At 43.0% G+C, this 14,338-nt stretch overlaps 1 protein-coding gene across 1 annotated transcript; it reads left to right on the forward strand.

The window, feature by feature from the left end:
* Positions 1-5,605: 5,605 nt before the first annotated feature.
* slitrk1 (SLIT and NTRK like family member 1) lies at positions 5,606-9,627 on the forward strand. The gene has a single exon (XM_088013554.1). It carries the CDS (start codon positions 7,226-7,228, stop codon positions 9,335-9,337), a length of 2,112 nt encoding a protein of 703 aa, XP_087869680.1. The 5' UTR covers positions 5,606-7,225; the 3' UTR covers positions 9,338-9,627.
* Positions 9,628-14,338: the final 4,711 nt, after the last annotated feature.

The following is a 14,338-nucleotide window of genomic DNA, read 5'->3' on the forward strand; positions in this document are numbered from 1 at the left end:
GATCTGTCGAGCCTCTCAAAAGCGGGGCTCTGATCTCAGAGGGAAGAAGGAAGACGGGAGGACAGGGTTGTCGTGAAATGACACCGGACTCCTAAAACGGGAAGCGGAGGCGCGCCGACAACGCCGTAACCCCCCGCAGAGGAGTCTGGTGCAAATGTCAGCTGTGATTTTACCAGTAAGTTTCAGGTTCATGAACCGTAAAGCAGCTGAAGGAAGGTTTTTATTAAAAATGCAAAGTTGACGTGGACCATGTAATCCTTATGGTGTTGTCTCCTAATGAAAAAATCCTTCAGTTTGACAAGCATGGCTATTAGCTAGTGCTTGTTTTTAATTCAAAGGAAATAATGTTAAAATAAGCACATTCCTATAGTATGACAAATAAAAAATATATAAAAAAAGATTATTTTATTAAAAACACATGAAGTACTACTTTATAGAAAACTACTTTATACACACAGCTGTGTTTAAGGCTGACTGTATGTGAAAAGAAAAATTTCCGCGCTTGTAAATTCTCCAGGGGACGGAGTCGGACGCCTTCTCCAAGTCCGCAAAACATTTCTCACTTTCTGCTTATTTTTCCTCTACATTCTGTTTTTTATTAGTTTTTTTTTGGTGACACCAAGTCGTGTCGTCACTGTCGATGCGCAACGGCCAACGGGTCAGAAAAATCTGGACATCTGCTGAGTCATAGCGGATCCTCGTGGGCGGGTAGATGGGAGAAAATTTACATCACGCAGCCTTTCTGGACAGTGTAGCAAGCAGACTGTTCGGTTTAAATGACACCTTTTAAAAAAAATGGAAATTATCCTCTTATAAGGTCAAATAAGAGTTATTAGTAGTCTGACTCAATTCTGAGCACCATCATTTTGTTCCTTTTTATTGATCCTACTCGAAGTTACTTTATTTCCGGCCACTTTCTAAGAAATTTATCACCTGCCTCTGTGTTTGTTTCAACTATAATTAGCCGTAGTTATCTGCTAGCAGCAGATGTTTTTACTCTTCCACGTTTTCATTTTTATTGATAAGAATAAAAAATTACAACTAATGGGAGAATTTGCAAATCGTTTTCCGTTGCTGCTATTATTCCACCTGTTGTTAATCACTTCAGAGTTTGCTCAGCACTCGTCTAAAATAAGGATAAATAAGCCGTAAACTTCGCTTGTGGAATGTCTTTGCTAACGCCTCTCTGACCCCCTGCCCTCCTTCCACGCTGGAGATGCGAGAATCCTCCAGCCCCTCAGGTCAGGCATTCATAATTCATGCATCGGCGTCGGCGATGTAATCACATTTGTGCTTTTCCTCGGAGAACATCCGACCCCGGCACTCACACTGTCAGGATCATCAAATCCTCGGATGGAAAACAAATATCACATCGGACAGGATCTTGACAGCGATCACAGATCATCTTCCCGAAGCTGTGAGCTTTGTGATTGTTCACATTCGGGGGCTCGGGTTTCACCGGGAGCACGGAGGGAGGCAGAGGATCTAATTGCTGACATTGAGCTTCGGCAAAGATGGAATATATATATATATATATATATATATATATATATATATATAGTAGAGTATTTTTTTTATCCTGCTTTGAGTTCCGATTATGACCTTTGTACTCTTCGCTTGCAATTTCTTCCAACAAAAACCTTCAGGAGAGAAAATAAAAAACCGGTGTACTCAATATGTCTGACATGCAGATTTACACTTGTGGAAGCAACTCAAACATTCCTATAGTGAACCCCAACATCTGCTATATTTTCATTCCAATTCCTCCCGGTATCACAAACTATTCAGAAAAAAAAAAAAGAAAAAAAAAGACCTCCTAAAACCTGAACACATTCTACATACTGATTTCTCAAGAGCTTCTGAAACTTAGGAGCATCTCTTTTCATATGATTTCCTGCCAATTACCAAAAAAAAAAAAAAAAAAAAAAACTGACTGGGTAACGCTTCCAAGTTGAGAGAGAGAAAAAGAGAGAGCAAGAGCAGAAGAAGAAAAAAATGAAAAGACACTGATTCAGCAGAGATGAACCGGCTGCTATGGTAACAAGCCACGGCCGCATTAATTGTGGCATCTCACAAGACAGAACTAAGACTCTGTCACCGAACAGAACGGTTGTTTTACCCCAAATTAGAATGTGTTAAGAATATGTTTGGATAAAGGCTGGAAAAGACACAATGGGGAAAAGAACCAAGTTAAGACTCAACAGACAGGCTGTTAGCATCCTGGTACATCTAGATGCTAACAGTGTTCAACTGCTGTATGTTTTTTTTGCAATAGTTTTAATGCCAATCAAGACACACGTGTTCTCAAGCGTTCTACGAAAACTCAACATTAAGACGCCGCAGGTCTTAAAAGTTCTGCTTGATCTGGTCTGTTTAGCGTCCCGGCTGCCTTTTCTGAAGGTTACCTGGATGTTTTGTTCGATCGAGTGGCAGGTCAGAGGTTCTGGATTGATACATATAGATTGACGGTCAAACATTATGCTGATTGCCCGTACAGCCAGGCCGATCAATGCGTGTAGAGAGCTTCTGATGCTCCTGCTCTTTCTGCCTCTGTCAATAGCCGGATTGACTTTGACTTGGCACTTAAACAGCCGGAAATTGCAAAACCATACAAATCTCTGTGGATTCTTATTCAGAAATACATTTGGCTGCTTGGTTTGAGAAACAAGAGGTTACTAAAGCATCTTCCGGGACTAGTTGAGTCATGATTTCATCCAGTCGTCATTTAGTTAGAAAGAAACTGGTTTTGTTACAACTACAAACTGCAAGGGCATCAAATTAATTTTTAATTTTGGGCCATATCGATATAATGATGTCTCTTAAAGGGCTGGTTGTGGCAGAATGTATTGAAAAAACACATTAGCAAGCTTTTAAAAACATTGATTAATAGCTGTTGGCACCTAATCTTAAAATTAAATAAGATGGCACAGTATTGCAAACTTTTCCAGAAGTCTCCAGGACTTTCGCGGTTATTTCAGAAATATTTGCTAAAACATCTGCAATATTTGACATTTATATGACGGTAAATGTGACTTTTTGTTTGATAACAAACTTTGACTTGACATCAAGTAAGGCTGTAGGAGTAACAAGTTACTGCCACCTGCAGGTGGGAGTTAGCATCACTCTACCCCCAATTTTTTTTTTTGGCCATTTCTTTTGTGGTAGATTTGCAATAAATCCAAATTTATGCACTAGCAGAAATAATTGCCGGGATCGGTTATTTTTGTGTAAATATTCGTGATCGCGAAAAATATGTGAAAGACATGATGGACTGCTTGGTGTTGTCAAGCTGTCCGTCCTGATTTATACATGCATTCGTAGCAAACGTAAAATATTCTTTAATCAGATGAAAGCAAACATTTGCACCCATTGGTAACTGCTTGCTATTCTAGTTTTCTGATGTAACCTGAACATATCACTACCTTGCAACGTACAAATTCCATGGTTCAGGTTTGACGTAATTCTACCCAACTCTGCTTGCATTGTTACCCTCTGGTCTGAATAAGCTAACTGTAATATTGCTATCGACATGCAGGGAGTCACTGTTGTGACTCGTGTTTGAGATAATTACAGAGCTCTGCTGAATCTCACATTTCATAAAGTCCCGAGGGGCAGGGCAAATAAAACCCAACACTAAAAGCCGATCAATAGCATTCAATCAGGCGGCACCCAAGATTGCTTGCAATTTCCCGCTCTCATTCTGCCGGTCGCATCAGGTGGACGTATCTAAGCGGCCATTGTTGCAATCACCTGTGATGCTCCTGTGATATTTAGGTGACTGAAATCAGTCCGTGAGCCAAATGGCGGCTCATTTGCAGTCATTCCCGCTTTTGTGATCAATCAGCCAGGTCCCCGTCTAGCGAATAAAGAAATGAAAACGTGATGCCAAAGTGACATGCCTGTTGTGGTTTGAGCATTCGGTGAAAATGTCGCTGTTAACAAGCTGTCAGATTCAAGAAATTTTGCATAAGAGATAAAGACGGACCGCTTTTGATTGAGAGAGACGTCTCCAAAGAGCAAGGGGATTTGATTTTACCGAGATGGAAAAGTTTTCTTGGACCTTTCTCCAGATTTGAATAGAAAGGGGGATTCTTTTGACTCTTACAGGTCATTTGACTCCAGACTTTGACTGATGTCCTCTGAAACGTTCATTTTGTTGCTTTTGAACCCCTCAAGGTGGACTTGCTGGTGTGATCGATTATCGTCCTCCACATAACCAAAGTCCGTTTGAGCTTAAGGTCACAAACCGATGGCCAGACATTCTCCTTCAGGATTTTCTGTTAGGGAGCAGAATTCATGGTTAGATCAAGTACTATTAAAAGTAATATTAAGATTTTGCCTCTGGATATTATTGTAAGGTTCTTTCTCTGCCAACCAAGCTAGCTTGAATGCTATCTATCCATTCCAGAGTGTTATTTTCTTCATCTGCCGTCCACATGTCTAACGGTTAACCCTTGCGAGAGTGAAAGTTGCACCATGAACCTTTCCGGTCGCACATCACGCTAATTCAATTCGACAGTATCTGCATCCCATCACCCTGCTGAGCTCCATGCAGTTATTCCTTTGGATGCATTCAGATACATAATCCAATTAGCTTTGACTCCAAGATAAGTGCCCCCTCCTCCTCCTTCATCCCCCCCCACCTCCTCTTCTTCATACAAATGTGATTTATCCTGTTTGGAGGATTATCTCGGAGTCTAAACGCTCGGCCTACAAGGACTGTAGCTAAGCTTATGTGGAGTCAGAATTGTTTTTTGTTAATTTTCTTTGGTGGGAACAAGATGCTGAAGCGTGACTAAGCGGCGTGTGTACTAGTGGGCCCCCCCACCTGCTGCATTGGAAAGCACGAATGCTGCAGCCAAAATGCGCAGCTAGCGGGAAGTGCTCCCTGGTAGCAAATCTGCAGACAAGTTGTCCTGGAGGACCTAGTCAAAGTCCAGACCAAAATGCAAACCAAAATGAGACTGGGCTGAATTAATGTTTATAAATTGATATATTATCATGTTCAGTTTATAGAATTGTGATTTATCAACTTTAGCTGGTTTATTTCTGTGTAAATACTAGGTAGCATTTAATTATATGTTATGTCAGCAGTATTGAATTAGCAATAAATTCTGTCCAATGGGAACACATTGGTTTTAATTGCCATGGACATAAAACACACACACACACACACACGCACACACACACATATATATAATTAAATTAGTAGTTTTTACTTAAAATTTAAGTTCTTAAAATCTACTCAGTTATGTTAATTGTCATTTTGTTGCCAAATTCTTTTTTTATAGGCAACTGTCACTTTTCTGATCATCTCTAGAAAGACTTGAAATTTAATGTACACACATCCATCCATCCATCCATCCATCCATCCATCCATCCATCCATCCATCCATCCATCCATCCATCCATCACAGACCCCTCTTACACCAAATCTGACTGAGCTCAAAGAAAACTTTCCAAAAGTAAAAATGGAATAATCTCCAGATGTTCAAGGCTCTTACAAACATCCTTCATTATTCAATAAAAAATAGTAACTAATGCCACTGACTGATTAAGAGGAGGTGACTAAACGCACACCACGCTTTCTAACACAGACTGGAAATCCCACTGAAACACACAGAAGTTTGTGGCCGTGACGTGACGAGACGTGAGAAGAGTTCAGCGGGTGTAGTGAGCGCTTGTGATAAGCGGCGTGGGTGGGCTTAGTGTTTTTGCTTACAGGATCCCACCGACACGTCTGGCTCTTATTACGCGTCAGAGTCACACAGATCTGACTGAGCACTGCAGATGGATTGAGGGGGAAGGGGGATGGGGTACCTATACTCCCCAGCTCTGACCCCCTCTCCCCAACTCCCTTTCTCCAGCTGATGTAATAATCTCAAACGGTGGAGTATAATGCGGGTCCATAGAAGACGGGAACATGTTCTGCCCCCTCTGTGCCGCCTCTCCATCCCATTTTATGTGCAGTTTTTGCAACAACAACAAAAAAAAACAGAACATTTTTTTTACTTATCTGGGAAAGACTAAAAAGTAAAAAAAAAAAAAGAAACGTCATGCACACATGCGCATACAGGGAGCCACACTGACGCATCTTTTGTTTTCTTTCTCTCTCACTTTCTCTCTCTCTCTCGCTCTCGCTCTCTCAGCTGGTCTCAGGCATGCCTATAGCGGACGGTTTGCTTTACCGCATTCAACAGTGTTTTCCCAATCGGAGCGGAGTTAGAGCCGTGGAAGTAAATGAAAAACTGCGACGAGGAGGGAGAAAGGGAGACTGGAAACAGTTTGGAGCGTTTATTTACATTTTTTGGGGGGGCTTTCTGAAACGGAAAACTCTGCAGCGCTTTGGACGATGCGGACTAAGACAGTTCTGGAGCTTCAGATGAGAAGATTTAAACATCAGAAGCTGTAAAAGACTTTTTCCACCCCCGTTCCCTTCCTTTTCTTTTCTATTCCAGTGGATTGCTTTTCCCCCCCGTCTTCCTTCCCTCCGTCAGGATTTTTGCCACCACAGATCAGTAGAGGGTGTCAGATCTTTCTCAGAGCGGCGCGCTGTAGGGATGAGTGCAGCCTTCGCGCTCGCCTTATTGTGACCAAAAAAAAAAAAAAAAAAACGGGGGGTGGGGAGGGAAAAACAAAAACATAAGAAATAGGGGGGTGGGGAAAACGTTTGACAAAGTGTAAGGGATGTGAAAGGGGGATGCGGGTGTTTCGGATCAGCTGTGCAGGCTGTGAATTCAGCACCAGAGGGGGGGAGGAGAAAGAGAGGAGAGCGGAGAGAGGGGGGGGGAAAGGACAGATCCCGACGCCGCAGCGCGCTGCACGACTCCGGGAGATTTCTTCAGCTTTCCATCAGCGCGCCAAGGTCAGTGTGAAAGGAGGCGAGATAAATAAATAAATAGATTACATATATGATGTGCTGGACACTGCTGCTTTTGCCTGCTGCTTGTTTCGATCGGAGGATTCACTCGACGTGAAGGGAGACGATTTTTTTATTTATTTATTTTTGAATTATTATTATTCCAGAGTCAAACTGGACGTCTGGACGCAGCCTGGATGTGCTCCTCATCTCCTTCCTAAATGTCTCCGTCTCCACCTCCCCCCTCCTCCTCCTACACCGCCACCTCTCGCTGATGCAGACTAGATTCGCAGCTCCTACATGTCTTGAAAGGCGGGAATGAATCGTTCGCGCTGAGAGGAAGAAAAAAAAACGGAGGGGGAAAAAATGCTGCTCTGGATCATCCTGCTGAATGCGGCTCTCTGCGTTGCCAGCGGAAATGTCACCAGGGAGGTTTGCAAGGAGAAGATCTGCTCCTGCAGCGAGGTGGAGGGCGACCTGCATGTCGACTGCGAGAAACGGCACTTCAACACGCTGCGGCACCTGACCGGCCCCAGCTCTCACTTCTACCACCTGCTGCTGCACGGCAACTCTCTGTCCAGGCTCTTCCCCAATGAGTTCGCCAACTTCTACAATGCCGTGAGCCTGCACCTGGAGAACAACGGCCTGCACGACATCGTGCCCGGCGCCTTCCTGGGGCTGCAGTTGGTCAAGAGACTCCACATCAGCAACAACAAGATGCGGTCGTTCAAGAAAAGCACCTTCCTGGGCTTGGACGACTTGGAGTACCTCCAGGCGGACTTTAATTTGCTGAGGGACATCGACCCGGCTGTTTTCAGGGACCTAAACAAACTGGAGGTGTTGATACTGAATGACAACCTAATCAGTGCTCTACCTATAAACGTGTTCCAGCACGTGCCCATCACGCATCTTGATCTGAGGGGGAATCGGATCAAGACGTTGCCTTACGAGGGGATTCTCGAGCAAATACCTGGTATCGCAGAAGTGCTGCTAGAGGACAATCCGTGGGACTGTAACTGTGAGCTACTGTCCCTGAAGGAGTGGCTGGAGAACATACCACGCAATGCCCTCATTGGGAGGGTGGTCTGTGAGGCCCCCACCAGGCTGCAGGGCAATGACCTGAATGAGACCTCGGAGGCAGAGCTGTGTCCATCACAGAGTGGAGGTGGAGATAGCAGCCTGGCCGCCCCTCCCACTCAGGAGGAAACCTCTCGCCCCACGCCTTACAAGCCCAGCAGGAATGGTGGAGGAGGGCCCCCGACACCTGGAGCAAATGGCTCCAAGAGCCACTCCAAGTCCCGCGAGAACTGGCAGCTAAAAACAAAGCCCACTCCAGTGATGGCTGGGGCAGATGTGAATGGGGACGGTGGCGGAGAGCAGCTGCGCAACGTGACGTGCCCACAGCCATGCAGCTGCAAGCTGGTGGGCTCCAGACAGGGGCTGGGAGTCAACTGCGAGGGCAAAAAGATCGAGAGCCTGGCCGGCCTCAAGCCGAAGCCTCTGGCCGCCCACGAGCTGAACATGAGAGACAACAACATCCACGCTGTGAAGAGGAACCAGTTGCTCGGCTATTCCAGCCTCAACCTGCTGGATCTTGGCGGGAACAACATCAAGGTTGTTGACAATGGCACGTTCCAGAACCAGAGCGAGCTCCGGTGGCTGTACATGGATAAGAACTACCTGGATACGTTGATGGCGGAGATGTTTGTGGGCCTCGTGAATCTGGAATATCTCAGTTTGGAATACAACGACATCCAGCTGATAGTGGCGGGCGCGTTCAGTCCCATGCCAAACCTGAGGGTTCTGTTCCTGAACAACAACCTGCTGAAGGCTCTCCCTGTGGATGCTTTCCTTGGGATTTCTTTGTCCAAAATCAGCCTCCATAATAATTATTTCCCCTATCTCCCCGTGACTGGCGTGTTGGACCAGCTCAATTCCATCATCCAGATCGACCTGCATGGGAACCCGTGGGATTGCTCATGCAACATTGTGCCCTTCAAGCAGTGGACCGAGAGGCTCGGGGCCGACGTGATTGTGAGCGATCTCAAGTGTGAGTCGCCAGAGGAGTTCTGGAAACGGGACTTCCGCTATGTGCGTAATGACCTCATGTGCCCCAAGGTGGGTGACGGAGACGCACCCGCTCCAGTGTCCAAGAATGGAAGCTACGCCCAGGACTCTGGTGGCACGCGCTCAAATTCGTACCTGGAGCCCAACCGGGTGTCCATTTCGGTGCTTGTGCCCGGGCTGCTGCTCGTGTTCGTCACATCCGCCTTCACGGTGGTGGGGATGCTCGTGTTCATCCTCCGGAACCGGAAGAGGTCGAAGCGGCGGGACGGCAACTCGTCCGCGTCGGAGATCAACTCCTTACAGACGGTGTGCGACTCGTCCTACTGGCACAGTGGGCCGTATCACGCGGATGGAGGTGCCCACCGGGGTTTCGACTGCAGCACGCACCTCTCAGCTGTGGACGATGCATAAAAAAAACAGACTGGATTACAAACAGTAGACAAAAACTACAAAAATTTGTTTAGGATTGGGGACAGACACTTGCTTATGAACATACAAGTCAGCCTGAAAGCTGCACAAGCCCCCACTCTGTAATATATGTATATGCCAAGCCCCTCTGGCTTACACCCTCCACTCCTTCCTCCCTCCTCCTCCTTTCTGCCGCAATCGGACTACGGATCTGGAGATGGGAGAAAAAAAAAGAGGGAGAGAGAGGGGAAAAGGAGCCAGGGAGGGTGTGTGTATGTATGCGAAAAGAGAAAGGAACGACCTGGGGAATGGTGCACGAACGCATGAATGTACATGTAAATACCCAGACTGATGTATCATAAAAATGCATGATGATATTTCCGCATGGTTTCAACAAGACACACGGCAGGCGAGGAACCATAACCACCAACCAGGAGGCAAACTCGACCCCCCCCCTCTCTCATGTTATATACCAACACAATGGCTATATATATATAGATATTAAGAAATATATATGACTATTACAAAGTGCCATTTCTCTATTTTTTGTGAACCTGCAGTTAGGATTTGTATTTGTTGTTTTAAAACTTGTTCTGAGCTGAAAGGGACGAAAAGACAAACGACACCTGGGGGAAGGAGTGATCAAAGTGAAGCTGTCGGTGCATGTTTGGTTTTATTACTGCCATTTCTGTTACTTATCAATTGATCATCAGTTAATATTTGAGATTATTCACACTGTATGCCAAGTGGCAAAGCCAGTCCCAAGCATAAGCAAACTGAGCAGCTGCTGAGGGCCTCCAGCAGCTGCAGGGGGAACCAAAGACTGCTTGACACACACACACACATATATATATATATATATGTATATATATATATATATATATATATATATATATATATATATATATATATATATATATATATGAGAAGAACGAGGAATGAGAGTAATTTAAAATTTATACAAAATACAGTTCCTAAAGTTAAAGTGATTTAAAATTCTTTCAAATTTAAAATTGTAATTTATGTAATCATCTTAAATCATTGAAAAATGTATCAGTCATACGATCTTGGACCGGCTCTGCTAGGTGGCTTCCCCACAAGTTTGCAGGTATGGAGGTCCAAAAGTGCCACAATTCCCTAAATAAATAGTTCATTAAATTCCAATACAATTATTTTATGGTACACAACATTGCATAAATATAAATATAAATTAAAAAAAATGTATATTTTAACATTTAATAATGTTACATTTTAAATGTCACATCTTTATTTTCGGACACATTCAAATAATTGTGATATGCTTATTTTTTTTAGTACATTTATTTAGATTTTTTTTAATGCCATTTAAAATATTGAATAATTTATATATTTAGCAAATTATGGCACTTTTGGCTCTCCATTAAGGTGGTCATCTCCTTTTATGAATGTACAAAACATGAAGACGACTTAGGAAAAAAAAAATTTTTCTTTTTTTTAAATGGTGTGCCAATTGTTGAAGATATTCAGACATGCAGATGAGCATGACCAATTAACGTCACTCAGAAGCTTATGCTGCAAAAGTTCATGTAGCTCCAATAACAGTTATGTGGTTCCTTTTTGTGTGTGTGTGTGTGTGTGTGTGTGTGTGTGTGTGTGTGTGTGTGTGTGTGTGTGTGTGTGTGTGTGTGTGTGTGTGTGTGTGTGTGTGTGTCAATGAACATAGCCTGTTTTTGGGTGAGAGGAAGAAGATAAAAAAAAAAAACGAGTTAAATTTTGGGAGGGGAGGGTTTGTACCATCATATTTTTTCAACAACTGCGCAAAGAAGTGTTTCTGATTACTCATTGGATCTGTGTAAAGAGGTAGACGAACATGCATTAGGATAGGGTGCTTGTTTTCTTTTTAATGTGATAAAAAAAAAGAGTATTCCTCCACACAAAATAGCTTCTGGCTGTGATTCACTCTCATCATATTGTGAGCTTTTGTAAAGCCATCTTAATCCTGTCCGAATACGAGAACTGTAACGGGCTGTATTTACTGCAAAACAGGCCGTAGTCAGGGGAAGGGGGGGCAAGGGGGTTGGACACGTACACTTACATGTAGGTGACTAGTTAATGCAAGATGCCTTCTTTAAAGTCAGCATTTTTGAAAACTTGAGATACTCCTCCTTTGGGCTGCATGCATTTCTTTCCCCTTCCTCTTTTTTTTTTTAATTTTTAAATTTTTTTATTTTGTGCAGGCATATGACTGAGTAGCTGTTTTGATCAGCTCAGCTGCCGTGGCAGGGGCCCGGGGGTCCTCTGAGGGGGGGGAATCGACAGCTTGACCTGAATTACTTTAGATGAGACGGAGTTTCCAATCCAAATGCTCCCAGCATATTTTGCTTCTAAAATGTCATCAGGCATACAATGTTAATTATTAAAAGACGTATTTAGATGTATTTTGGCTTTTTTCTATTGAGTTTGTGTGCAAAGATATGCCAAATTGAAGTAAACTTTCTACCCAATTTGGTTCTAATCCTCCTGTTGTGCCACAGCCTTGGTGTGGATTTGCAGACTTGATGAAAAATGGATCTATTTCCCTAAATTTTACTCCCCTTTTTTCCTTTTACTAAATACACAATTACCCAGCGGCTTGATTTCAACATCTCCCATTTACTAGTGTTTTTCTTTCTCTCTTTTTTTTTTAGATATATAATATATTTTGGTCCAGCCACCTGATTTGTCCCTTTCTTTCTAGATTTCCCTGTGCAGCCACATTGGGATTGGAGGCTTTGGGGTCGTTGCATTGTGGGGAAACCATGACTCTATACTGTGGGGTATTAACTGTGCCACAGAACCACTGATGATAATGATTTGTCATGATTTTCAAACGCTGTGTTTCAAAGTTACATTTATATGCTTTGCGATATTTGACCTGCTTATATTTTGTTAAATAAAGTGTGGTTGAGGTTGAGTAAAAAAGGACACAATGTTTGCTTTTGGTAATTTTTCATTATAATGACTTGACTTGCCCATGAATTTCTGTGTTTTGTTTTCGTAACAAACTGCTATGCCACTGAGTATTTTGCACCAACAATGCATCAGATTGTACACTTATGGGCAACTAATGATGATTCTTAGTTATTCATAACCATTAGAGAGGAGATGCATCTTAAATATTTGCTTTCATATTTTGCAAGAGGTAATCAGTCCAAACAGACACCAGAAGCACAGTCGGCTGAAATAGGACGCAACATAAAATCTAGAGTTAATAATATATAATTATATTTTATATGGGATTTGAACATATTTATGATTAGTTATCTCAATGATTCATCAAAATAGGACTTTATAGTAAATAAGTTTACATGCAATGGTTAAGTTTACAGTCGCATTGCTGCAGAAAGCTTGTTTAATTTATTGAACAACAAAACATCTGATTATTTATAAAAGTTTAGTTCAACTGTCGCATTTGTTTGTAGATAATTTAGACAGAGGTCTGTAGAATTAACAAAATGTTTGTAATTAATAAAAAAACAGGTTATTTGTTTGTACTAGAAGCTAAAGCTAGCGGTCAGGCTGAGTGGAGCCAGTGGCGAAAATCATGTTTTGATTAACATCAATTTTTAATATGTAAATTATGAGTCTATAATGCACTTTCTTGCTTGTATTAGTCAATGATTTAGAAAACTCTTAAAGCTATTCGGTAAGAAATAACGTGCAAGGTCATTTACCCACTGCATTTACCAATCCATATACAAACTGAAAACATGTTTGGTTCGAGTAGGTTAGATGTGGTTTAAAAAGTTTAAAAAATATTTATATATGTCAAGTTTTTATCCTGGTTTACCAATAAAGCATTGCTTCAGCCGCTTCTAGCAAGCAATTCAGATTGTAGTTTGTTTTACGTCTTTATGGAAGTGTTTGCATTAACCCTTTTAGGACTACACTGGACACCGTGACGTTTTTCAGGTGGGAGTTGTTGTAATGTGGTAGAAATCTTTGACTTTTTTGCCCATCAGACTAGCTGTTAACTTTAGCCTGCACTCAAAGCTCATCGGTTGTTCAACAAAATGAAGATACAAAGCCTGTCATCTCAAAAACCCACTGGGAATAATCTGCACTGTACCTTTAAATAAATCAACCCATCGTTGGGTCCTGCTGCAGTGCTTGCTCTGACGATTCAACATCAAATTTGCCAAACGACACAGGAATGTGGGTGTTTGGAAAATATGGGCATGTTTTATATTCAAAATGGCTGATGTCTGAGTGCGATAATCATCCATCCTAATGCCTTTAGATTGTATTTTTACGATTCAGAGGAGAACGGGGTAACTTCAGCTGCTTTTATTTTCTGTATAAACACCGCAAACCATTAAATGTGATGGGAAATGGAGATGGATTTCACTCTGCGGCGGATACTGTATGTAATGTCGGGTGATGCTGCCTCAAAAACATTCCACTTCCTCTGCTTGAATACATTTAGAGGCTGTCAGGTGCTCAGCTGCCGCGGTCCTGGATGAGTCAGTGAACAACAGTGGGGCCCATTCATTAATGCGCCGGATAATAGTTGTTGGGAACACAGCGGAGCCGAACAGCCTCGTTTACATGCCGGGCACACGGCGCTCAGACACTGTTGTGGCCCAGAGGGCCCGCCATCGCGCATGTGAACCCCCCCCCTCACCACCTCCACCTCCGCCTCCGCCCACCTCTCGAGGAGCTGGCAGTTGATGCAACACTTCCAGCAGGGATAACATCATCCGCACCACCTTGTTACACCCAGCTTTGGTGTTAAATCTTGAAGGTCTTGCTTTTGAATTCGGTCAAAGTGCGTTTTTCCCCCCAGAGGATATTTGGAAGGGTGGGGAAGGGGGTCTGTTTTGGCAAGGTGTGCCTCCATGGTTGGGCGAAAGCAACCGCGCACCTGTGTCTTGTTTGGCTTATTTTGCACATTATGTCCCATAATGGCATTGCTTTACATTCGGAGCATCTGCCTTATTTCTTCGTGTTGCACTTCTTTTCAGTATTATGTGATCGCAAACAATT

The sequence above is a fragment of the Poecilia mexicana genome, unplaced genomic scaffold (genome assembly GCF_051168715.1).
Source record: "Poecilia mexicana isolate PSO_F unplaced genomic scaffold, ASM5116871v1 scaffold_2, whole genome shotgun sequence".
Taxonomy (NCBI): domain Eukaryota; kingdom Metazoa; phylum Chordata; class Actinopteri; order Cyprinodontiformes; family Poeciliidae; genus Poecilia; species Poecilia mexicana.

What these genes read in the sequence shown, in the direction of transcription:
- slitrk1 (XM_088013554.1), top strand. Translation starts at nt 7,226, where the DNA reads ATGCTGCTCTGGATCATCCTGCTGAATGCGGCTCTCTGCGTTGCCAGC.